The sequence below is a fragment of the Ictalurus furcatus genome, chromosome 2, assembly GCF_023375685.1.
Source record: "Ictalurus furcatus strain D&B chromosome 2, Billie_1.0, whole genome shotgun sequence".
NCBI classification, from domain to species: Eukaryota; Metazoa; Chordata; class Actinopteri; order Siluriformes; family Ictaluridae; genus Ictalurus; species Ictalurus furcatus.
Genome location: NC_071256.1, coordinates 29,898,794 through 29,926,585, shown reverse-complemented (window position 1 = coordinate 29,926,585; position 27,792 = coordinate 29,898,794). Strand labels below are relative to the sequence as shown.

General features: G+C 38.7%; 1 protein-coding gene across 2 annotated transcripts in view; it reads right to left on the bottom strand.

Moving 5' to 3' along the window:
- Nucleotides 1-14: 14 nt before the first annotated feature.
- pvalb6 (parvalbumin 6) overlaps nucleotides 15-27,792 on the bottom strand; it is a 48,651-nt gene continuing 20,873 nt past the window's right edge. For both annotated transcript variants that reach the window (XM_053613555.1, XM_053613559.1), the window contains exons 2-5: nucleotides 4,603-4,671; nucleotides 2,829-2,961; nucleotides 2,612-2,721; nucleotides 15-1,289 (exon numbers count right to left, since the gene is read on the bottom strand). In XM_053613555.1, coding sequence (XP_053469530.1) covers nucleotides 1,264-1,289; nucleotides 2,612-2,721; nucleotides 2,829-2,961; nucleotides 4,603-4,663 — 330 coding nt within the window. In that variant the 5' untranslated portion in view covers nucleotides 4,664-4,671 and the 3' untranslated portion in view covers nucleotides 15-1,263. The remainder of the gene's footprint in view (nucleotides 1,290-2,611; nucleotides 2,722-2,828; nucleotides 2,962-4,602; nucleotides 4,672-27,792) is intronic.

Genomic DNA, 27,792 nt, shown 5'->3' with positions numbered 1-27,792 from the left:
GGCTAATTGGTGTGTCTAAAGTGTCCATAGTATATGAATGGGTGTGAGTGTGTATGTGATTGTGCCCTGTGATGGACTGGAACCCTGTCCAGGGTGTACCCCGCCTTGTGCCCAATGCTCCCTGGGATAGGGTCCAGGTTCCCATGACGCTGAAGAAGGAGTAAGCGGTAGAAGATGGATGGATGGATGGATGTTTTGTGCTGGACAGATCAGGTTTCCTAATCAAGCGCGCTCTCTCTCTCTGTCTCTAGATGATACTAGCTTGATAGATGTTAGATGTTGTTAGATGATACTAGCTTGTTTGACAGTCACTTTGTTTTCTGGCCTGGCGACAGGGCAATAAAGCCACAAAACAAAACACTTCCAATTGAATGTGTGTATTGCTAAACATACCCAATACAATGTATTCCATACTTACCTAACTCTCTCTCTTTGTCTCTCTCTCTTGTTCTCTCTCTCTCCCTCTCTCTCTAGCTCTCATTCTCTCTCTTGCTCTAAAGATCTATAAGATTAGTACATTATATGTGACAAAAACTATAAACAACATAAGGACAGATGGCAAAAATCCACAGTGAGTCAAAGCCCTCGAGGCATATTGTCTTTTATTTTTTTCTTTCACAGTTTGACCTCCTTCATTTGGTGTATTTCACAACAGCTCTGTATCAGGGAGAGATGGAGACAGGACAAGGGCAAAGCAATGCCAAGAAGTGGAGGAAAGAACAATCAATCAAATGATAAAAGGAGAAGAGAAAGAAAGAAAGAAAATGGAATGCAGATTAATACATATGAAGGGGGTGGGCTATTCCTCTTAAAGTAGCTACTGTACATACTTCCAAGATGAAGGTTTGCACCTCTTCTCCTGTACAGTAAGAGATAAGGTAAGATAAGATGTACCTTTATTGATCCCATGTAGGGGAAATTCAAATTAACATTGCAGCACAAGTAGCATGAGTAACATCAAAGAAAGAATGAAAGAAAATTATTTCCATAAATACCTATACAATAGAAATAATAGAAATAATAGAAACAATAAACCAGATCTGTGTGTATGTACATATGCTAGAGTTGTATTTGTATATGTACATGTACACTAACACAAACACACATTTGTATAAAATAAAAAAAGGAAAAAAAATAAATAGCATGATTGTAGGAGGTGAGTGAAAATGTACAGTGTGTGTGTGTGTGTGTGTGTGTGTGTGTGTGTGTGTGTGTGTGTGTGTCAGGAGTCATTAGTGCAAGGGACGGCCAGGACAGTATTGTTTACTCATGGACAAGAGCAGCAAACTCTGAAGAGAGAGAGAGAGAGAGAGAGAGTTTTCGTTAATTCTTATACAAAGATTAAAAGTTAAAGTATGATAGTAATTATGAAATCATTCTATCTATCTTTTACATTCTATCTATTCTATCTACTTTCCAGATCCCACCATTATAATATTTTTTTTTTTTTTTTGCTTTTTCACATGGTAAGGAATAAGTGATACCTTTGATATTTCAGAATATTTCAATGTTTATGAAACAACATACTTTCAAATGGGGTCAGTTACACCAGCAAGTTACACCAACCAGTCTTATCTTCCTCAGCCGAGACTGAGTGTTAGACAGGAACTAAGTTATTTTAAGGAAAGCAAAGTCTGACTGTATCCCTGCTTTCAGTTAGTGTGTTCAATACTTTTTTTCCTGTGTCATTGCACTTTATTACACATAACTTCATTTATGGACTTTAATATTATGAATTCTTTATATTTCCAGATTTCTTGAGTTAATACTGATGTCTGGTGAAAATTTCATGTGAATCACCTCATAGGAAATATATTTACTGAAAAAAAATGTTAACCTGTTCAATACTTATTTCCCCCCACTGTATTAGATTTCTCATCAAAACGTGATTTCATTGCTTATGCTAAATGTCATTTAAACAACTTTCTAATTGAGCGTGATCAATTCACATAGTATTCATATCAACCAATTACATGATGAAATCTTGTGGGGATGTTGGCACTAACAGGTACTATAACTAAAGTATTTAAATGAACATGCTTATAAAGTGTGTGGTATAATAGTGCAGTGGTAATGTGGCAGTTGCAGAATGCCTGGGTTTGATCCTGGGTTTGATGCTCAGGTTTACAGTGTGGAGTTTGATTTTATTCAGGCCATTGAAAATATATGATGAAATCACGTTGGATGTACGAAAACAAATTATGCTAATGTAACTCAATTCAATCACGTGGAACTGATGTACGCATTTGAATGAAGTAAATTCGATGAGCTTTTTCTTCAGTTCTTGAATCTAGCTAATACATGCTTGTACATTTCTTTATTCCTCAGAACAAAGACAAAGAGTGAAGTCAGTTCAGCTTCTGTGGCTGGTGTAAAGAAGGATCTGACATACGCATGTTCCTAATTTTTATTTGTACATACAATAGTATTACCTGACATCATGCCATCTTACCTCCAATGTCTCTGAAATTGACAGACCGACATCTTAACAACTCGATAGAAAAATGATAGTAAAAAGCTAACTAGGAAAATAAGCTGTCAGGGGCTTTAATTGTAAAACAGCCTAGCACCCAGCTGTTGTATTAATCTCCTGCCATGTTGCATATCTCACCTTCCACTCCAATCTTGCCGTCTCCATCTTTATCAGCTGCCTTTAAGAAGGCTTTGGTTTCTTTATCAGTCAGATCTCTTCCATTGGTAGCAAAGCCCTTCAGCACGAATCTTCATTCACATCACACACACATATCAGAGTCATTGTAAATCAACCCTAAACACATACTGATTGAAGAAATTAAACCTATGCGTGTATGTGTATGTGCACATCTCACTTTAGCTCCTCTTCCTCTATAAAGCCGCTGTTGTCAGCATCCAGTACATGGAAAGCCTTCTTCACGTCATCAGCTGATTTTGCCTTCAGCCCCACCATCTCGAAGAACTTCTTATGGTCAAATGAGTCAGCAGCTACAACAATATCATAAAATTTGATTATAGTAATGGGAATATTGTTTGCAAATTGAATCCTTCAATTAGTTTTCATTTTATAGTAACTTGGGAAATCGTTACAGAACTACTGGTCTTATGAAATGAATGTGTCCACTTCACAGTCCATTTCATGCAGAAGATTGAAGAAAACCATCTTCACAGGCATAGGTGAAGCCTAAATGGCTAAACATCACTATTACGGTGCTGTGAAAAATAATTTGCCCTATCCTGATTTCTTCTGTTTTTGTGTATATCTCATACTAGATTGTTTCAGAAATGAAAACAGAATCTAAGATAAGACAAAGGCAACCTGAGTAAACACACAATACAGTTTTTAAATGATAATACTATTTACTGAAACAAAAAAGTTATCTAATACCAACTGGGCCTGTGTGAAAATTTATTTGCCCCTGTAGTTATTAATTCACCAATTCTGTGAAACTGCATTCATAATGGGGTTCAGCTGGATTAGACACAACCAGGCCTGATTACTGCAAACCCTGTTCAATCAAATCACCACTTAAATAGAACTTTTTGAACAGCATGAAGTTGGTTAAAAGGTCTTACGCAGTAACAAAATTCCAGAAAAGATGAGGAAGAAGGTGATTGAAACACATCAGTCTGGGAAGGGTTACAAAGCTATTTCAAAGGCTCTGGGACTCCAAAGAACCACAGTGAGAGCCATTATCTCCAAATAGAAAAATTGGAGCAAACTGGAGTGAACCTTCCCAGAAGTGGCTGACCTTCCAAAATTTCTCCAAGAGCACATCGATGACTCATCCAGCAATTCACAAAAGAGCCAAGAACAACATCAAAGGACCTACAGGCCTCTCTTGCATCAATAAAGGTCACTGTTCATGACTCCACTATCAGAAAGACACTGGGCAAAAATGGCATCCATGGAAGAGTGGCGAGGTGAAAACCACTGCTAACCCAGAAGAACATTAAGGCTCGTCTGAATTTTGCCAAAAGACACCTTAATGATTCTCAAACCTTTTGGGAGAATGTTCTGTGGATTGATGAGTTGAAAGTGGAACTGTTTGGTAGACAGGGGTCCCGTTACATCTGGCATAAACCAAACACAGAATTCCACAAAAAGAACATCATACCTACAATCAAGCATGGTGGTGGAAATGTGATGGTGTGGGGATGCTTTGCTGCTTCAGGGCCTGCACAACTTGCAGTAATTGAGGGAAACATGAATTCTGCTCTCTACCAGAAAATCCTAAAGGAGAATGTCCGGTCTTCAGTCCGTAAGTTGAAACTCAAGTGCAACTGGATTATGCAGCAAGACAAGGATGCAAAGCATAGGAGTAAGCCCAGGTCCTAGAAGTAAGTGAAAAACTGATCTTTTTTGCTTCAGTAAAAATAAAAAATAAAAACTGTATTGTGTGTTTACTCAGGTTGCCTTTGTTTTATGTTGTATTTCGTCTGAAGGTGTAAAACTATTTCGTATGAGATATACACAAAAACAGAAGAAACCAGCATGGCGGCAAATACTTTTTCACAGCACTATAAGTGTGATTCTCCCTTGAAGGCCATAATCTGTTGCAAAGATGAATCTGTTGTAAGAATGTGACTGGCCAAATGTGATGATGAAAGAATAAATGCATTCTTTACCTTTGAATGCATCCAGGGCTTTCTTGATGTCATCAGCGTTCAGGATGCTGCTCATTGCCATTTTTGCAGCTAGATATAAAGAGAGAGAGATACAGTAGACAGAGAGCGTGTTTGAGAGCGAGAGAGACAAAGAGAAAAAGAGCGAGTTCAGTCAGTGAATTATACATTTAACTGATTCTAAGGAGTGACATAAAAGAATAAGGTAAGTGGAGTGATAAATGTATAAATATTAGCGCAGGGAAACCGAAGATGTCTGTCTATGGTTTGTGTGAATGCTTTTTTAAAATGTGGAGCTGAAACCCAGTTCCTCATTCGGCAGAAATGAGATGTGCAATATGCAATTTTCCTCAGAAACACAGTCCCGCACTCCTACACACAGGCACAGCCATCTCCACATACGCACTGTGTAACGTCTAATGCTGCTACAACGATTTCAGTTCTCAGGAACCTCGGAATCTTCCTCTTCTTGATTTACCACTACTACCATCATCTTAGGTTCATTTCCTCCCTGCCTTCATTGCACACCTCTAAAATGTGCCACCAGAGATTTTGTTTCATGTCTTGCATGTCTTGCATGTTGCAGCCGTCCTCAGTATATTGTCTATCCTGTGATGGAAACTGCGCTCTTGCACTGAGATGACCTGACAGGCTGGAAGTGTTGTGAAACTTTGATAAGCAATGCGATTAGATATATTCTGCTAGTGCAGTGCTAGCAGTGTCTCACGGTAGTCCTCCATAGCGGCATTTTTAGGATTTAAAGAGATTTGGGCTTGAGTCAGAGTTATAAGGGCATCAAGAGAGCTTTAATTACTTTTCAGCAACACTATATTCAAAAATTGCCAGTCACAAAATATTAAATAAAGCATTTTATTTTGTTTAAGCACATTATTTAAATTCTAGTTACGTTTAATTTAAGGTTTATTTGAGAATCTTCTTTATAAACCGGATTATGCTTATCATTTAAATTGTGTTGCCTATATCATTTCTGCTGCTGTATTCAGCCTTCTATGTTTTTTTCCTGCATTTTCCCCACAGGCGTTTTCCCCTTAATGTTAATTCATTCATTTATTCATTCATAGCCAATCCGTTTGCAGGCATAATTTTGGAATGTGGGAGGATTTGACTTTTTGAAATAAAATGTTTGTGGCTTAAGGGATCGGCCCTATTAAGACCACTGGCACTACATTCAGTAACAGAAAACCACACATAGGTTTAAGAAGAACTAGGTTTGATAAAGACGCCAGGAGGATGACCTTTTGACCTTTGAAAATGCCTTTTCTTGCAGAATTGCAGAACAGATTCCCTGAGAGTCGAGCTGTTTGAGCAACTGCTCCTGCATGTGATGTTCAGGTGCACGGGGGACTGCATACCTTGCAGCTTTCATTTTAGCTGCCGTTTCACACTGCTGTCCTATGATCAGGTAAAGGTCGATTGACTGAAATCTAAGCTTCTTAGCACTGACCTCCGAATGGCCTCAGTGATGCTTGTCCTGATATAATCTCACTGTCTTTGCAGGTGAATAAGCCTCAGTCAGCACTACCCACAGTTCTACAGACAAATGCGCCTACTTGTGAAATGCACAACATTACATTAAAAAGAACAAACAGATATAACTTAATAACTCAAATGTACTGTGCTGTTATGAGACCAACATTTAAACTGAGTTTAGAACAGCGACACACAGAAACTTAAACTGAGGATGAGGAACACATCAGTGAAAAGTGTACGTGCTTTTTAAGAATCCAATCCTACTTTATTAATTTAAATTAAATCATGTAAGCTGTTCCAATAGACTGTGCATATAAATTCATCCGCCACTTTATTAGTAACATCTGTACACCTGCTTATAAATGCAATTATACAATCAATTCAATTCAATTCGATTCAGTTTTATTTGTATAAAATGATGGATGTTGTCACAAAGCAGCTTTACAGAAATAAATACATTAACGACAGGAATTTTGAAATCTATGAATTTATCCCTAATGAGCAAGTCAGAGGCGACGGTAGTAAGGAAAAACTCCCCAAGACGAAATGAGGAACCTTGAGAGGAACCAGACTCAAAAGGGAACCCGTCCTCATCTGGGTGACCCCGGATAGTGCAATTATACATAATTCCCTTCTATAACTGTATACTACATGGTCAAGAAGTGCAATTATAGTTTTCACACGAAGTTATCCACTGGAACATGAACTTCCTGACTGGGAGACCTCAGTCAGTCCGGATCTGGAACAGTATCTCCAGCAGCACCACACTGAGCAGTGGTGCTCCCCAGGGCTGTGTGCTCAGTCCACTGTTGTTCACTCTGCTGACTCACGACTGTGCAGCTACGCACAGCATCAATCACATCAAGTTTGCAGATGACACGACTGTGGTGGGTCTACAGTGTATACAGAGAGGACGTGCAAGAGCTAACAGACTGGTGCAGAGCCTACAACCTGTCTCTGAATGTGGACAAAACAAAAGAGATGGTTGTTGACTTCAGGAGAGCGCAAAGTGACCACTCTCCACTGAATATCCATGGCTCCTCCGTGGAGATCAGCAAGAACACCAAAGTCCTTGAAGTTCACCTGGCGGAGAACCTCACAGAAATCCCTCAACACCAGCTCTGTAACTAAGAAAGTCCATCCCATCTCCTACCTCTCATCCTCACCACGTTCTACAGAGGAACCAATGAGAGCATCCCTGACTGGTCTGGAAATTGCATCGTATCGCAAGACCCTGCAGCTTATAGTGAGGACAGCTGAGAAAATCATTAAAGTCTCTCTTCCCTCCATTGTAGACAGTTACACCACACGCTGCATCCACAAAGCCACCAGCACACACACATAAACACACACACACACACACTCACACACACACTCATACGGAACTGATCTGAACACCATCCCATTCCCCTTGCAATTTTTGCACATTTCTGTACTGACTACCTTACCGTATTACTGTAGTTTTGCTGCTAACGTACTTATAACAATATTATGTTTAATTTCTTGTCACCACTATACTCTTTACCTGGCTGCTACGTTCACATATGGTATAAGCTAATCTGCTGAATACTATGTCATAGTATGTTATGTTTATATTTGCAGCATTTTTTAAATTATATTGTTATCTTTTTGCACTACCTGTTATATCTGACACTTTCACACTAGAACTGTGTCCTGGTCAGCGCTACACTGTCACTTACTGTGCCCATTGTCCTGTTTTAGTAGCTACTGTACTGTCTTGTGTTGTTTGCACACGTTTGCACGTGCATTTTATGTAGAAATGTGAAGGTCTTATTTAGTTCTGTGTCGTCTCATGTGTTACGTGTGTTATTTTATGTAGCACCATGGTCCTGGAGGAACGCTGTTTCGTTTCACTGTGTACTGTACCAGCTGTATATGGTTGAAATGACAATAAAAGCCACTTGAATTGACTTGACTTGACTGTTCACTGTGGAGACTTGAGTGCAAAACTGTTCGTGGCAATTGCAGTCCTAAAGCTAGCATAGCAGTTGTAGTCCTAAGCCATCATTGTATTACTGTCCAATGCCATCTCCGCGGTTTTTAAGTCCTTCATGTGGCAACAAAACATACAGATACAGGTCAAGCGCTTTAGTTAACGTTCACATCAAACATCAGAATGAAATACTGTGAACTCAGTGACTTTGACCATGGCATGGTTGTTGGTGCTAGACTGGCTGGTTTGAGTATTCATAAAACTGCTGATCTCAACAGTCTCCAGAGGTTACACAGAATTGTGTGAAAACCAAAAACCTCCTGTAAGCAGCAGTTCTGGGAATATGAGAAACTGTGTACATGTAGTTTTGTTTCACGTAACTGAACAAGTGAGAGACAGTACACTGTAAGGTGTTGTTCCACTGAAGGAAGTTTTTTGTTGTTGTTGTTGTTAACCCAGGAACTATTGGAGGAACCATTACTTTAGTTCTGTGGATATAGATTTTTTTTTAAGCTTGCAACAGAGCGAGCTTTTCTGTGTCCAGGAAGAAAGAGTGTAGAGCTTGCCATACTGAACATTGTTGACTCTCTTTTATATTTTTAATGTTAAATGTTAATTTAACATTTTTTACATTTTATTTTAATATTTTATGATAAGTTTATTTACACAATTTATTAGAGTGTTTATAGAGCGTTTATTAGTACACAAGCCATGAATCAAAAACTGTGTACATGTCATATGTGCAAGCTCCGTGTGGTAAAATTATATTATATTATATTACATTATATTTCTTTGCTGTAACATTTGTTCAGCTCCATACAGAGCTAGAATGTTTTAAGCTTGCAAGTTGAAACCCTCAATTAATTAGGAAACAGTATGCAACCTACCTTTCCAGTTGAAGACTGGAAAAAGGCCAGGTGCTTTTCTGTGAGTGATCATATGTGCTATTAAATCCTTCCTGGCAGTTCAAATTTGGGTATTTTCCTCTGACCTCACTTATCAATAAGACTTTCCCAACCACAGTACTGTCACTCACTCAAGGTTAAAATCTGTGGAAACACTGTTTTGTGAAATTCTCATGAGATCATCAGTTTCTGAAATACTCAAACCAGCCTTTCTGGTACCGAAACCCATGCCACCATTAAAGTCCCAGAGATCACACTTTTTTTTTTTTTTTTTTTTTTGCATTTTGATGTTTGATATGAACATTAACTGAAGCTCTTGACCTGCATAACTGTATAAATGTGCAGGTGTACAGGTATTTCTAATAAAGTGGTAAGTGTATGCCATTGCTCTATGCTGTTGCACTGACAGGATTAGTTAATAGTTAATTAACTAATTAGTTACACCATGACTTATCACCACAATTCCACTAGCTGTGGATAAGTACAAGCCATTTTCTTTTTAAATAATGCCCAATTAGCTTTGAAATGCAAATCAGATAAACATAATGATATGACATTATCATTATTATTTCAGTTCATGGATTGCTAGCTTAGGCCCGCACACGACCATAACCATTACTGACACATTAGAACATTGATTTGGTTGGGGATTTCCTGATGTTCGTCATTAACATCATCCTGTACAAAGGGCTGCAACAAAGAACAATGGGAATTTATTTTCAAATGGCTGGCCAGTTTATCAAAATGTCTGTATATAATGTGATTGCTGATTAGAATGATAGTTTCTTTTGCATACAATAATAGTAATGCAAATGTACATGGCAGCTCTCCAGATTTTTTTTTTTGAAAACGTAATAGGCAGTTACAGTAACTAATAAAACTACAACCAGTTAAACACAAATATAATCAGCGGGCAAAGAGCAAGTATGGTGATGGTGGGCTTATCATATTCTTGATCTTTATCTTGTCCTTATCTTTTTTCTTTTAATCCATGACAAGTATAAACAAGATAGAGTTAGAAAGATAGAGAGAGAGAGAGACAGAGGGAGAGAAAAACAGTGACATAGAGAAAGCAAAATTAAGTGTCAGAAGTCTCCAGGCTTAGAAGACCACATTGGAACAGAAATATTGTAAAGCCTTCCGGTAACTCAGAGGCCTGAAGGTTGATGCAATGCTAAGGTCCTAAATGTTTTAAATGACCACACAAGCAGAAGTGCACTTGCAGACCTACAGCTTTGTTTAGCAACAATATATAACATTTACAGATCAGATCAGAGCTTTAGGCCAGGTAATAGTTTGTGTAACGTGGTCTCAATTGCAAATTCGTAACGATTTGTATGATCGGGGTTTCATTTAAGCAGGTTTGCGATGTAATGCCATCACCATAAAAAAGACAAAAATCTACCCGCTTGTAAAACAGCCATTCCCCTATTACATCCCATTTGTATAATTAGTATTATATAATATTCTTAAGTTATCTGCTATGTATAACCTTGAGAAATGCCTTTAATTATCGCCATCTTTAACTATCATTTGGTTGTTACCTTAGTATGCTGGCTAAGCTAAACCCATTAAATATAAGAATAAGTAATTAATTGAAGCTTTTCCATCTCTCCCTCCCTCCCTCCCTTCCTCTATTTGACTTGAAGATAACATTCATAATTTAACTTCTTATGTCCAAGATTAAATGAAAGAGAACAGAATTCAAGCACTTTGCTCTAACTTGTTTGAATTCACATACATTTCTCATGAGATCAGGTTCATTTGCGATATCTTGGCTAAAACTACACTAAGAACTTTTAACTTTAAAACTGATTTCCTTCATGCCCAAACAAATTGCACAATATTCATATCTAAAATAGATGTTTTCAGTTATATTTCCAGATAAAAATCAGAGTGTGTCAGTGTATCGAATCGACATGGCTGATGATAGAAATCATGTACAGTATCTGACCCATAAAAGTAAACAAACAAACAAACAAACAAACAAACAAAACTGTTTAAAAATACATTTCCCTTTCCTCTTGACATTGATATACAGTGTATCACAAAGTTTTTTGTTTAGTCTTTTTTTCTGGTTGTCTGCCTGCACTGGTGATCCTCCATGATCATTTTCTTTTCTGCATATTCTCTCTTTATTATTCTTTTTCTTTATTGCTATATTATTTTTTTGTCTTCCAGTGCTGCACAACTCATTCTAGCTATTGCACTATACCAGGGGTGTCCAATCTTATCCGGAAAGTTCTGGTGTGAGTGCAGGTTTTCGTTCCAACCAAGAAGGAGCCACACCCGATTCCACCTGATTAATCAGTTGATCTTGGCTTTCAGTAGGCTCAGGTGTGGCTTCTGCTTGGTTGGAATGAAAACCTGCACCCGGATAAGATTGGACACCCCTGCACTAAACACACTGACGCGACAGCAATTGAACAGCCAGTTAGCAAATCGTCTGCCTTGACCCTGATTAGACCTTGTGGCAAAAGACCTAAACATGGCCTCAACCTGCCCTGCATAAATAATAATAATAAAAAAACCTTGACTTGGTTAAAACTTAGAAGGAAATTTTACTCATCATCACATGTGATTGCAAGAAATGTAAATATGTGAATAATCACTTTCTGTACTATTAGACTGTTTTGGTCATAAATGCAGTATCTCTTAGTTGTCCTTTAATTCCAACATAAACCTTCAGACCTGCTTGAAACACTACTCGTGAGTGCAACTTCATGAATGATTAGGATTAATCTGTGTGAGCAACTGACTCAAATGGCACAAAAGGTTGCGTATCACGTTCAGAGTCGTCGCTTTGAGCTAAACATTTTCATCCACACTATACGAATCTGGGTCTTGCTGATCTGCTCTATATCTGGCTAAACTGCTTTCTTTCCCTGCAGGCTGGATCTTTCACTTTTCTTTTCTAACGTCTTCCTATATTCCACTTTCCATTAACAACAACCTCTATTTAATCATCTCCCTCACTTCCCATCCTCAAATCAGAGTTCCCTCACTGTCAGGATTAAATTTATCAGGCCCCTCTGCCGGCCATTGAATACACCTCAACTCCAGAAGTCCTATTCCCAATAGAGGGGAATGGAGGGAGAGACGAAAAGTAAAGTGTTAGAAAAATACAAGGATGGTGATGGGTTTGTTGAGTGCTGCTCCTACATCTGGTGGAACGAGGATAGATGTTTTAATGTGCGTGGTTGGAATTACATCTGTCCGCTAATCTCTGCCAAAACCAACTCACAAACAACATCCAAAACAATGCCAGTGTGTAATAAAATACTCTACAAATGCAACCTCTGGACCTTAAATGTTTAATTATGTTTGGCAGTGGTTGTAAAAGAGATACATTTCACTCTTACACCAAGCACTATATTTGCTCTTCTAAAAGATACTCCTGTAGTGTACTTTCTGGGTTCTCATCTCTCCTTAAGACCAGGGACAAAAGGAGGGAATACCAAACAGGAAAGGCAAGCAAAGCAACATGGATACAAGACAGGCCAGACAGCCGACTGCTTGGATTCCTGACCACCGTGGAAGCTCCAAAAAAGCGTCTCACTGAAGAACACAAAATGTCAAATGTTAAATCTCAAATGTCAAGATTTAAAACCCAATATCTGATAGGCAATGTACAACCCCATAAAAACAGGGGCAGCCATTATTGCACTCCTAAAAGCTCATGATACAGCACTGGTTGGAATTCTAGCATTCCCACCAAGATTTTACAGAACTGAAAAACTCACGGACTCCTAAATTAGAAGGAAATGCTTCCCACACATGTTCCACTTAGAAAAAATGTGCTCCAATTGTTTCTTTGGGTGGTGAATTGTTCTGCTTTCGAAAGGTTCTATGTTAATCTTTTCCAAATGGGGAAACTCTCAATGTAAGGAAAATAGAACTGCCTTCTAATGGTGGCATGTAATGTCTAGTGGATACCATTAAGGACCAATAATGGTAATGGTTTTAACATGGTTTGTAATTGTGTTTGCAGTGGAACTTAGTGTATTAGTGTATAAAATGTATTAGAATTTCTGTGATGGTTTATATTGTTTGAGGGTTTTTTTTTTTTTTTTCCCCAGAAGGGATTGGTGTTCTAAATTACAATTAACTCATGGACAGTAAATGAAAGAAAAAAAAAACCCACCTAGTCTCTGTTATTTCACTAGAGGGCAAAATAGCACAATAAAATCAGGGCCATAGACTCAGCTACTTACAAATTGAGCTAATCATAATGAGCTCTTCTTCACCATTCTAAAGGAATGTATATATAATCCCAATTATGTCCATTTAGATTCCGGATTGCAACACTACAAATTATGGAAAGGTTCAAGGGGGTCGAAATTAATGCACGGTACCGTATTGTAAAAGCATAATTTGTAAATGTGTTTCATTGCAGTATTTTTATCTATTTTTTTTTTTTTAGGTGTATTTTCAATCTGTTTGTGCATTAATACTGCACTGTACCTTTCAGTTAAATGCTGACAAATGTACACATTGATTGTTGTTGATGCGACGTTGGTTTACTAAACTTGATTATTTATTTATTTTTTTGGTCTGACCCACTTGACAATTGCTCATTACTCAAAATAAATGCTTTAGACTATCCTTGACTATAAATCCCTCATTCAAGCAATCTCTCAGAGAGACTTAGAGCAGTAAAAAAGTGAGAATGTGGAGGGATCAGAGAAAGACCGCAATGGAAAGAAGTATACAGTAAGTGAAGAAAAAAAAAGGTTCAGAGATGGTTTACTGCAGAGCTGAACTCAGTGACAGGTTTCAAATGAGCTGCAGTCTGACACGAGGGGACCAGAGAAGCTTTGATATTTCCACAGCATTCACAAACAACAAGCTCAACACCAACTAACAATTCCCAGCTTTGAACAATGCACAAGAGAGACATTTTCTACAGCAAAACAAACGCCATCCTTCCAGAACATTTCACACCACTGAGCACTGATAGACCAACCGAGACCCCTATCTCTGGCAGAGAAATTATATTAAAGTACAGCTCAGGACTCAAACTGCTAGATAATCTCTCTTATAGTCATCTAGGGTTACTTTCAAAATGATAATAAAAACCATCACAGTCGATAAATGGAATATTTGAACTTTTAAAAGAGAAAGAGAGCTTGTAAATGAATACAAGCGGCAGACAGACAGTGCTAAGCTGTCACGGTCAGGTGCACTGATGATAAAATGGCAAGTCTCCAGCTAACTCGGCTGGTACGAGACACCTGCTGGCATCCGCAGGTTATCACATGACCCTGCCAGCAGGACATGGTAAAGAGATTATGGAAAAAAAACATCTTTCTTTCTTGCCCTCACTCTCCATTCCTCCGCTGTAATTCTGCTCCACTGACGATCCTCTCAGGCTCTGAAAAATGTGTTTTGCTAGTCCATATTTCAGAACATTTCATGAACGAAACCCAAATTCAAACACAAAGGGGGATGGTGAGAATTCGAAAGGTAAAGGTTTGACTGAATAAAAGACGTAGATAATTTGGAAAAAAAAAAAAAATAAATGAAGAAAGTAGGTGAAATGCATGATGAGTGAGAGTGAGAAAGATTTACAGAAAGACAGGGGAAAAGAGTGAAGTGAAGAATGAAAACAAGAAGCAGAGAAAGAAGATCATTACAATACATGGCTGGAAGAACTAGCCAGAGAGTCCAACTGCCTCTGAGATTTACCACACTGCTTTAGAGCATATAATGTCACCCAGAAAAAAAGCAAAAGGTTAAAGCCAACAAAAGCTCAGTTGGCTCTTCGATGTTAATGTTGTGTAAGTATAAACATTACTTGGCAGGGTTAAATACATAATGACATTTACATGACCCAAACATGGCTAACAGCAGTGTGGACTCTTAAACGTGAGGTGGATTGTTAAACGTGTATAATATCACTTTACTTTCTTTTTTTTTTTTTTTTAGGATCTAGTGCTTAGGAGTTCCTATCACACTCACTCAGATTGGCTCTTTCTGCAGTGGAGCCCTACGTAGGCTGCTTTATCTCAAGGACTCTCAAGATGTTGATCACTGCTATCACAGCTGCAAATCTATAGCAATATAAAACAATTTGAAGGGCAAAGTTTAGGGTCAATGATGCTTGTTAGTGATGTACTGCTAATGGATATTGGTCCGATATCATGCTCATTTACTCATACTCATAAACAATGAGACACCAGTGTATGTTGGCATGATAATAAACAGAGGGTGCAAAAATAACAGATCTGAATGTATTAAATGATTAATGATGGCATAAAAATAAAGCAGACTGAAAAATGTGCTCTATGCACATATCAGGATGAGGAACTATGGCATCTTTCTATAATATGCGTAACCTGATAAAACGTCTTAAAGGTAAAAGTTCATCATGAGCAGTTAACTGCTAGCTGAATGAAGGTAGCAACTAACACTGCAGCAAACTGTCTAGAAAAGCAAAAAAATGCACAGATATCCCTGTCCCTATCAGATGAGTGAATATAACAGCTCTAAGCCAGTATATTGTTCCTGAGCATCAGATACTATCAATCATCCATCCATCTATTTCCGAACTGCTTATCCTACACAGGCTCACGGCGGAGTCTGGAGCCTATCCCAGGGAACTCTGGACACAAGGTGGGGAACACACATGAGGTGACAACCCATCACAGGGCACAAGCGCACACACATTCACTTATTCATTTATAATCAAACAAAATCCACCCCGATCACCCTTGTTCAATTGAAATGGTACAGATATCCTATGAGACCAAGTTGCTTGAGTGAGAACTACACAGTTCTACAGGGATCATCACCATAAATAAATAAAATAAATAAAATAACAACAATTGACATTTCAGCAATACGGAGAACATAGAAAAGGGGTTGAGACTGAAGTTCACTGAAGTTGTTCAATGAGCAAACCATAGGGAAAGAGTGGAAAGGAAAAATGTCCTTAAGAGGACATAAATAACAAACCTTGATTTGAAGCATACTGTAAATGGATCCAATCCTCTTTGATACTTGGAGTTAAAAAACTCTGGTATCCAGCCATCCATCAATTTTCCACACTGTTTATCATACACAGGGTTGTGGGGGAGCCTGGAAACTATCCCAGGGAACACAGGGCACAGGGTCAAGGACACCCTGGACGGGGTGCCAACCCACGTCAGGGAACAATTCACACACTACAAACAATTTGGAAACGCCAGTCAGCCTACATTGCATGTCTTTGGACTGGGGGAGGAAACCGGAGTACCCAGAGGAAACCCAGAAACTCAGGGAGAACACACAACTCCATGCACACAGGGCAGAGATGGGTTTCGAACCACCAACCACAGAGGTGCGAGGCAAGCGTGTTAACCACTAAACTAAACGTGCCCTCCAAAATCAAATGAAAAAAGACAAATAAGCTTCACTAATAGTTACTGGTTTGCAGAACTGTACTCTGTTCCAGAGCAGGAAATTAAAATGAACTAAAATCTGCTCTAAGCTTCTGAAAGAGTTCCTGGAAAGGTTCCTCTGGTGAAACACACCTTCAGAGATCTTGTCAACTTCACTGCACCGCTAAGGGCTCATATCTGATTGGACAGAAGTTCCAGATTGTTGGTGTTACACAACTGAGCTGTCTATTATGTTTAAAAAAAAATCACTTTCACTTTATCTCCTATGCTCTTGCTCTCAAAGTTCATTTGGCCAGAGGAGCGATGTGAGAAGACAAAGCATGTGTCTGAGAGACACCAAAGTTGTGTGCCTCAGCTGTTCGATATTGAACTGCTCTGACGTGATAGATAGTCACTCATATTGTACGTATCGGTAAACACTGCGCAGAGCACACTACAGGTGTCAAGAGTCCAAGTGAAAGAGAGAGAGAGAGAGAGAGAGAGAGAGAGAGAGAGAGAGAGAGAGAGAGAGAGAGATAGTCTCTCTGAATTAATGAACTCTTGATGGGGCCACAGCTGCTTCTCTGTGTTCCTTTAATAGCCTCTACTAATCCATATGTTTATTACAACCACAGAATGGAAAAGAAAATACGCTCAATAAGAGGGGAGAAAATGGAGAGCCATGATCGTTTAGAAGCTTTTTTATTATCTACAGTAAATTAGCAGGACTCAGGTTGTGTTGTTTGGTGTTAAGAGCAAACATAATGTTAAAAGACTGGTTTCTGATTGTGGGAAAATAATACTGCAGTGTGTGTGTGTGTGTGTGTCTATGTGTGTTTCATGTTTTGACATTTATTACAACTGTCACTTGAGCAGTGGATAGACACACACGCACATACATACACATATTGTTGTGTTAGTGTTCGGGCATGTCTTCACTTGTTCATAGCAAACATTATGACCTTTAAGTAGATTGTGTGTGTGTGTATGTGTGTGTGTGTGTGTGTGTGTGTGTGTGCTGTACTCTATCTAAAATAATATGCTGCAATGTTTTTAGCCACCGCTCTCCTTAAACAAAATTGCATCTTCATTTATGTAAGTGGATGTGATGTCCACCCAGCCATTTGAGAAAAGATCTGAGGACACAGTGGATTATTTGGTGTCTGATTGGGTCCAACCTACAGTATACATCCTCCCTCCAGCAATGCAGCACTTCTCATGCATGGCCCAAGTTATATACAGGGAGTGCAGGGAGAACAGGGCAAATAATAAATCTTCTACTGAACCCAGAGGACACTTTGATTACAGCATTTTTATTTCTTGTCTTGTAATTCTCTTTATTTTTATTTTTATTTTTTCACTCTAAATGTAGTCAGTCATGCTGTTGAAGTTACGCGCACACTGCTTCAGGCTGCACCGAGTTCAGCCGCATTGCGGCTCAGAATCTAATTCCACTCTGGGGCTTTTCTCAGGTGCACCCTCTCAGGAGCTGCTTTACTAGTCCAGGGCACCGTATCCTAATTATCATCAATTACAGAGGCTATGGGTACAGAGGAGAGGAGCGGAGAGGAGAAGACGAGCGGTTACACAGCCATTAAGAACAGTTCATGCACCAGCTGCTCATGTGTACTCAGGGGCTCTGCTTTTAATCTGATCCATTTGGTTCCTACAGGCTAAGTGTAATGCAGCAGTGAAAGCATGAACTTGCACTGAAATGTACTTAGTGATCAAACTTATAGACATCCTACACGGCATATGTTGTGCTAATTCAAATTTGAGCCAATTATTTGTCTGAACACAAACAATTATAGATGTTGAAGAACCAAAATGAATAGTTAATTGGTAGTCGATTGGTTGTTTACTCAGCTTTTAAATTTAGCTCACCACAGTGCTGAAGTGTCAGGCCAATATAGGTTGATGAAAGTAAATCTATTTGTTGAAATGAAAAAGATTTAGGGGGTAGGGCAGCCAAATCTCTTGGAGATTCATTCATTCAGGGTCAGGGTCATGACAGATCCAGAGCCTATACTGGGAACACTGGGCGTGAAGCGGGAATACATCCTGGATATAATGCCAGTCTATCACAGTGCCTTAAAGATACTTTTGTTAAAATATTATAGACAGACGTCTTTCTGAGGCTAGCAAGGAGACATATTGCACAAATCATGTATACAATGAGCTCTGTGTTGGAGGTTTTATTGCCTTATAGCATAGTGTGATATCAGGATGCAGGGAAGATTTGACGGCTTGAAGAGAATGTTGATGCAGTAATATTTTTATCCATGATGGCACAAATTCACAAATCCAGGGTCCTAGGTTCAATCCTGAAATGTCTGTGCCAGGGGTGTAACCTGGCCTCGTCATTCAGGGCTGTAACCTCGAAAATTTTTTCTTCAGCCCCGAACAATCCACTTGGAGCATTTCGTCACTATGTAACTGAACATCAGTAAAAGTAGACGGCGGTGTTGTAATTTTATATCTTCAGTGAACAGAGGCGAGGCCAATCAGATTGGTGTCCCATCTGGGGTTGAATTCTCCCACGTTCTGGCCAATGTTTCCAGGATAAGCTTCATATTCCCTAAGACCTTGACCAGGATAAAGCAGTTACTGAAAGTGAGTGAGTGAATTTTGGTCCAATGCACAATGAACTGATGATACTACAGGGTGTCGCAAAAGTCTCCATACACAGGGGAAATTAACACATTTTTTGCTAAATTTCTTCCAACATTTTGAATACTTTTAGTTTATATATGTTTTTCAGAGGCCTTTGCCAAAGAAAAGAACATATTGAAATCATTCTCCTGGCTGGATCATCAAGCTGCCACAAGGTTGCGATGGACTTTAACAGGAAACATGGCAAGCACATCACACATCACTCACTGTTGCCAAACTTATTAACAAATTCAAAGACTGGAAGTGTTATGGACCAACTGAGAAGTGGATGCCCAAGAACATCCATTGATGAAGGCACAACCGATGTGCGCTGGCAAACATAGTCCCCTATGTGGGGAGACTTTTGGGACACCCTGTACAATGCACTGAAATCATTTAGCTAAAACAATGAGAACTCTATAGCCCTAGATTATGTTATTTCACTATACTTAAGCACAGAAGTTGTTGTTTTTTTCCCCCCCTGTGTGCACAAAGCTATGAATTGAACAGATTTGCTCAAATAGTTTTTGTTTGTGTACAATATAAAAACGCTATTTAACTTCACAAAGCACTGTAAAGGTCAGACCAGTGAAGGTCAACTTAACTAGTACAGAGAGTATTTAATATAATGCTTGCTCTACCATTTACTGATTATCTTTGCGCTGTGATGCTTTTTGGGAAATTCAGCCTCGTTCTATATTCAGTGAGCAGATGGACAGCAGTGAGCAAAGTCATGCCTGCAATATACTGTACTTTTTTGTTTATTTATTAATCTTTAACCTATTTATCATGGTTTATCAGGGTTGCAGTGGGATGGGACACCAGTCTGCACACATTCACACTTATTAGTATTTTAGCTTAGCCAGTCCACCTACATGCATGTTTTTGAGAGGTGGAAGGGAGGAATTGACATGGACATGGCGAGAACCCATGTCCTCTCATTTATATTTTTACATTTATGGCATTTGGCAGACACCCTTATACAGAGCAACTTACATTTATCTCATTTATACAACTGAGCAGTTGAGGGTTAAGAGAATTGCTCAAGGGCCCAACACTGGCAACTTGGCAGTGCTGGGACTTGAACTCCTGACCTTCTGATCAGTGCCTTTAACCACTGAGCCACCACATGCTCAGGACTGAATCAGTGACCTGAGAGCTGTGAGACGCCAACACTTCTCAATGCACCACCATGTAGCAGAACTTCTGATAATAATAATAATAATAATATAGTCTTTATATTTTTATGTTTTAAACTACACTCTTACTGTATCTTAATGTTGCAACAGGTAAGTGGAAATGGATGCAAATGCTAAGAGAGTTTATTAAATAGTACACAGGTAAACTAATCCAAATCGAGAGGCAGAGATGTACTCAAAAACAGGCAAAGGGTCAGGCATATGCAAACAGTACAAACTGGGCAAAATAAAAAAAGCAGAAACTAGAACGTGAGCAAGATCTAAACCAGACTGGCAATACACAAACATACAGCTTAGTAGGGTCAGGTAAGAACACACTGCACAAGACCTCACAATGAGAGAGTGAGAATGCAGTCCTTATATACAGAGTGGTGATTGTGTACAGGTGTGTGTGTGATTAGAAGTCAGGTGAGTGTGAACGTGACAAAGTCTGTGCATGATGGGAAGTGTAGTTTTCATCGCCCGTGTTGGTCGGCCGAGGTGTGTCCTGGGAAACCGAGTTCCCTGCAAGTGCAGGGATAGATCTGACACTTAAAAGCCAGTAACATTTAAAATAAAACAAACAAACAAACCGGTACCTATAAAAATGAGAAAACAGACTTGGACAAAATGTGATTAAGTTGAAATATTTGAATAATTATAAAAAGTAAAAAGTGAGATTAATCGAATCCAGCAGGTATGGAGATGGTTTTAAATAAGATAATGATGAATTATGAATTAATTAATAATAATTAATTACATTAAAAAGTAATAAAGGAACTCCACACAAATAATTAAAAAAAAACCCCTGCAAAAATAAATGTTGGGAAATCAGCACAGTGGGAAACAGCTGCTTGTAGATGTTGTGGTTGTTTTTTTTTTTTTGCCTCATTTAGCAAAATTAGTCTGCCATCTGGAATATAGTATAATCTGCTCCTTTAAATAGACTACAATCAATTCACTTTGTGCAGCAGTGCTCTTGTTACCACAGGGTGCATCCATCCTCTGTGTGATACATCATCCCTTCATGGGAAAAGTCACATACATTTCACATGATTGTGTGAGTAATATGTGATCGGTTCGATTCCCGGCCCACGTGACTCCACATGCCAAAGTGTCCTAGGGCAAGACACTGAACCCCAAGTTGCTCCCGATGGCAAGCTAGCGCCTTGCATGGCAGCTCTGCTACCATTGGTGTGTGAGTGTGTGTGTGTGTATGAATGGGTGAATGAGACACAGTGTAAAGAGCTTTGGAACTGCTAAGGTTAAACAAAGTGCAGACCAGACCAAAATATATTATGCCCTGAAAATTACACATGTTGACTCCAGCACACATCTGACATCATGTGATGGATAAAACTACATGTTCTACATATGTAAAAAATAAATACATTGTGTGAACACAAATCATGTCTGAAAATAAATGAATCATGTGTAAAGAATCCTGTGATAAGAAAATCGAATATATATATATATATATATATATATATATATATATATATATATATATGTATATGTATATATATATATATATATATATATATATATATATATATATATATATATATATATATATATATATACACACAAACACATGCCTCTACATGTGAAGAGTCCACTAGTGAAAATGCCTGTTGCTTTGTCCCTTGCTAGTGTGAACATCAGGTCAAATTTCACTCGTGCCTACGTCAGGGTCAATTCTTTCCTCCATAGTTCTGCAGATCAGTGAAGTCCATGAGGTCACCGAGGCCCATTCAGGCTCACTCTGTTTGAATTGGAAATTTCTACATTTTCGTGCATGCAATAATAATAATGATAATGATAATGAGTCTTTATTGGTCACACATACATTACAGCACAGTGAAATTTTTTTCTTCACATACCTCATCATATTAGGAAGTTGGGGTCAGAGCGCAGGGTCAGCCATGATACTGTGCCCCTGGAGCAGAGAGGGTTAAGGGCCTTGCTCAAGGGCCCAACAGTGGCAACTTGGCAGAGCTGGGGCTTGAACCCCCAACCTTCTGATCAGTAACCCAGAGCCTAGCAGTGCTGGGGCTTGAACCAATAATAATTTGTATTGGCTTTGCAGTGAAAAATAGACACTATTCTAATATGACACAAAATGGCCACAATTATTAAATTTTTTTTGGTTTGTCAAGCTGATTGTATTCTGCATTATTGTGCAGCACAATCATTGGGCAAATTGTGCAACTAAATACATGCATGAATTGTTCAGTGAAATGTATTTGCAAATTAAGTTCTAAATCTGACTAATTCACCCTTTCAGAGAGGTAATTGCTTTTTCTAGGAGAAAAAAGTTGTGCTAATGTGTTATCAGTGTTGTGTCGCATATGGATAGCACAAAAGTATTACAAAAGTAAGCATAATTACTGTTTATTGTATCGCTATTGTGTTGTGTAAGTATAATTTTGATAAGAGTTCTCAAGTCTATCAGCCATGCTAAGACCTTGATTTTGAATTTGTGTTATATTAAAAAAAATAAACTGCATTGAGACATCCTTAAGAACTGCATTTAGACGTCCCTGGTATCCATGGTAATAACATACATGCTACTGTATGTATATAACAGATAAACATTACATAGGAGAACACTGGAGTATTCCTGTAAGCTTTATCCAATGATTCACATGGCATATAACACATTTCAAACCATATGAACGTGAAAAAAGTGAACATGAAAATACACACACACACACACACACACACACACACACACCCGCGCGTGCGCACACACACGCTGGGCAGGACAATAATAGAGGAGTGTGCCTGCCTCTTATCAGATTCTGAAGCGTTGGCCTGTTACAGGATCAATAGTTTGACCTTTGGTGATAAGTCTGCTTGAGTCTGCTTAGAGAGTGAGTTCAGCTCTTTCAGCAAAGGTAGAGGACACACACATCCATTCAAACCCAAAACAAAACAATTAAAAAAGTTAAAGAAGTCAGAAAGGAAAGAGAAGGCAAATGTTAGAAATGAGAAGAAAACAAAGCCGTAGAGGCAGAAAACCCCTCTTAAGACTTAAAATCATGCAGACAGTGCTGAAGAAGATTGAGCTTCTTGCACAATTTAACTACCTATCAGACATGCATTCTGTATTCAGAAAACTACAATCACTCTCTGCAACACTCACGTATTGGTGAACAATAGTCACTCTGCATGACATACTGAGAGTAACAGCAAGCGTAATGAAGAAAGACAGAAGGAGAAGGAAATGAAAAGAGAAGACATGAAGATAGGTGATAACATGGGAAAAATGAAAAAGTTAAGATGGATGTCAGAGAGTGTAATGAAAAGAGGCAGGTAGAGAGGATCAGGAGGGAGCGATGGGTTTTTTTTTTTTTCCTCCAAAACAATTCTCCTCTAAGCTTCCTTCTCTTTTTCTCCATCCTGTCTAACAGCACCATGCATACATCTTCTACCACTTCAGCTTTCCTACTCTTCCTCTTACCTTCTCTTCATTGCTTCATTCTTTTCACCCTGTCCCACTTGTTTTGTGTAAATATTTAGATAAATGGTGCTAGGATATGTCTGTTAAAGAATTCTAAATGACTTTATATGTCACACAAATCAATTCCTGTTTAAGCCGTCTACATATCCGGACATGTCTTATCATCTCTTTCTCTCACTCGCTTTCAGCATAAATGACAAATGACTCTACCATTAGAATAACAGGACCCCTCAATAGCACACATTTGTGTGGACAAGTATTCCAATTCAGCATTGATGGAGGTTAAAAGGATGGTGGTTTTTTGATGATGATGATGATGATGATGATGATGATGATGATGAAAGTGCTGTCTGGATTTAAACTTCTGCATAATGACAGTGAGGACATTCTGTACTTTGGCAATGAACCAACCATTGCAATCATCTTCTAGATGGTCTCTCTCTCTCTCTCTCTCTCTCTCTCTCTCTCTCTCTCTCTCTGTCACACACATACACACACATTGACACTCTGAGTGCCAATTTATTGTGACATTGACTTAGTCTTATCGCCGATTCAGCAATAAATGGTTCACAGTTCTAAATGGCACTAAAAAGTGATTAAGAATAAGAATCATCACTGACGTTGCAATAATTTTACTCAGTTGCTCCAGACAGACTTTCCAAACTCTCTTAAATACATTCCTTTGCAATTAGTTTCACTCCAGTTACTAAATAAAATGCGTTAGGATGAGCAAATGAGGAATAAATTGAAAGTTTAAGGGCCAGGCCTTTGGGATCCAAGCTTCAACTGTCCTGTTTGGGTGAGCTTGTGTGCACTGATAGTAGTAACACTCGATGAAGAAGACTTGATCTACTGCTGTTGTAACCCATCTACATCAAGATTTGACATGGTGTGAGTTCTGAGATGCTTCTCTGCTCACCATGGTGGTAAAGAGTTGTTATTTGCGTTACCATAGACTTCCAGTCAGCTTGAACCACTCTGGCCACAAGGCATTTCCACCCACAGAACTGCTGCTAGCTGGATGTTTTGGGGTTTTTTTTTTTTTCTTTTGCACCAGTCTGTGTAAACTCTAGATGTGTTGTGTAAGAAAATCCCAAGAAATCAGCAGTTCTGGAAATAATCAAACCAGCCCATCTGGCAACAGCAACCATTCCACAGTCACTGAGATCCCATTTCCCCCCATTCTGATGTTTGAGTTCACATCAGAATTTCATTAAATTTACACTCTTGACTCTTGCTGCTGCCAGATGATTGGCTAATTGCATGAATAAACATGTACAGTGCAATGTACAGTACAACTATAATACTATTATACACTATTATACACTAGCTACTATGAATTACTCACAGAAAAATGAAAGAAGAAAAAAATCCCAAAAGGCACAAGGGATTGGGAAATTGGGAACACTGGGAAACTGGGAAAACATCATTTTATTTGGGAAACGTGGCTTAGAAACACATTATACAGACACTAGATCTGCCAAACAAACGAGTATATATTAACAAACTAATGAGATATGCTAAGGCCATTAACCAAGGACAGGTGCAGGTGACTGAGTGGGCGGGGCCAAACACGTGCTGATAAAATCAAAAGAAAACAGGTAGAGAGATTCAGTGACAATATCAGCTGTATGTAAATGTGCTGGTGAGAAGAGCAGAAGTCTAATAAAAGTAGTTTATAGCAGTCTAAAACTGCACTCTGGGTGCACACTATGATGATCATTTGGGAGTATTTAGTTCAAGAGTGATTTGACTGGATGTTAGTTTTGAGTGTGTCCTTTTGGCTGTGGCCAGGGTTCTGACGAATGTGAATGGGCTTTGGGTTCGATACCAAGTCACTGATGCTGTGCTATTACTGATAATGTGTGTCCATCTGCAGTGTCTCTCTGTCTCTCTCTCTCTCTCTCTCTCTCTCTCTCTCTCTCTCACACACACACACACACACACTGATGTGAGTCAGAGCCAGGTTGCTTGATCTTGACGGAGCTGTTTAGGTATTCTTGTTGGCACCAACACACTGGCCTCAAATAATTAGACCAATGGAGACAAATAATTGGCAATTAGAAGAAAATGCGTGGAAGTTCTCATCCAAGCTAGTGCAAAATGATGGACTTTTCTGGTAAAAATCTTCACATAGCTAATTATTAGCATGCTATTGCCACACTTATGCACTTAAGCAGGAAAGAGAGGAAAAGGAAGAGCTCAGGAAATGTTAGAAGAGCCTGAACAACTAACAGATAAACATTAGAAAATCATATATTTTACAGATTTTTTTTTCCGGATTTATTTATGGTTGTTCATTTATTGCCTGATTACATTATATTGACTGTATCCACTTCTAACTGTTAATAGTGGTGGTGTGATGTGTAGAAGAAGGGTCTGATCTTATTCTTCTGCCTATTTATTTATTTATTTATTTTGTTAAAGCTGAGCCAAAACTTAATTTTTGTGTCCAGAATTATTTTTGGTGTGTCTTCTGAGGCTTTTAAAGACTGCACTCATCCATCAAAAACACACTTCTTGCTATTATTGTAATGAAATAACAAGGATCAGAACTGCGTAATGTGTGAAAAATGCACTACGTCTGTATCTGTTTCAAAAATACACCAATTTTTCATGGACGTATTCGACCATGAGATGATTTGGAGCAAAGTTGTATGATTTTCCTGGACATGACGCCGGTGTTGTATCCTGTCATGTTAAATTCTGTTAATGTTTACAATATACAATGACATAACAGAAAAACTACAACTACCATGACAACTACCATGAAAACTACAATGAAAACTACAGCAACTGGAGAGCATTCGTTTTCAAACAGAGCTGGCAACATGAGTGACAGTGACCGTTGGCGACTAGATGTGGGCGTGTCCAGAGATGTGACAAAATTGAGAAAAGTTGAACTTTATGCAAATTTGGAGTGACTTGGTGCAGCGACTACCAATGAGAGTGAAGACAGTAAAGTGCACGCCATCCATAGCCTCCCGTGCTTGCTAGCAATTATTTTGCTTCAAATGCGCTAAAAGATAAGCTAATTGGTGCTTGTGCTTTCCTCACAGATAGATGGCCGCAGTGGCAAAGCGCAGACACTGCTTCTCCTTCATCTCATAGAATATGATGCAAATATAAAGTGGTGAATTTTAGATACAAACTCTCTCCCTCCAGAATGTTTTAATTTTAGCTGCAAGAAAACTGCTTTGTTGTCAAAAGTGTAATGCTAGTTGCACCACCCACTGATAAATGTTACTATGGCAACCAGTAATAGGAATGCCTATTTTATAGGAAGGCGACTTTATAATGCAGCGACTGGCTACTTGCAGCAATAAAATCGCAGTATGTGTGAATGTACTTTTAGACTCCAACAATGACATGAGACCAAGTCTTACATTTCCAACACTGGACCCATACAGTAAAGTGTCATTCTATTTACTTTCTCCAAGGTAACTGGAATAATGCCATCAGACAAAATCTGAGGCATTTCTGTGTTCACAACTAAACAGCCCACAAATACAAATTCTACACTCTGAAAATGTAGTACCTATAATGGACAAGCTCATTTTCTTCTGTTTATCTGTTAGTTGTTCTGGCTCTTCTAACATTTCTTCCTTTTCCTCTCTTCCCTGCTCTTCATTGCTCCATTTTGACTTATTTTAAGGAGCCCAGTCTGTCTCAGACATCAGATGTGAAATCATCTTATTTTGTCTTATTTTTCTCCCTCTCTATCACGCTATCACTCTTTGTTTTCTCACTCTTATTCGCTCTGTTCCTATTCCTGTCATGTCCACAGCTTGAGTAAATAAAAGCCAAAAGGAAATCAGTGTTCTTTCAGCATGTGTGTGTGTGTGTGTGTGTGTGTGTGTGTGTGTGTGTGTGTGTGTGTGTGTAGCAGAATTTAAAGCCTGATTTAAGTACTTGTGAACAGAATTCCTTGAGTCAGCAGTTTTCATGTTCGGTTGATCTTTAGACGCACACATCTTTACACACAGATCTTTCGACGAGAGAGAGAGAGAGAGAGAGAGAGAGAGAGAGAGAGAAAACACCCCTAGTAAGATGGAAGTTGAGAGGAGCTCTTGAGAATGCGATCATAGCTTATGCTGGGACATGCCTATATTCGTATAGATAGATAGATCATTTATTTGTCCTCAAAGAGGAAATTTGTTTCCACCGTGGCTGCGTAGAAAAACAT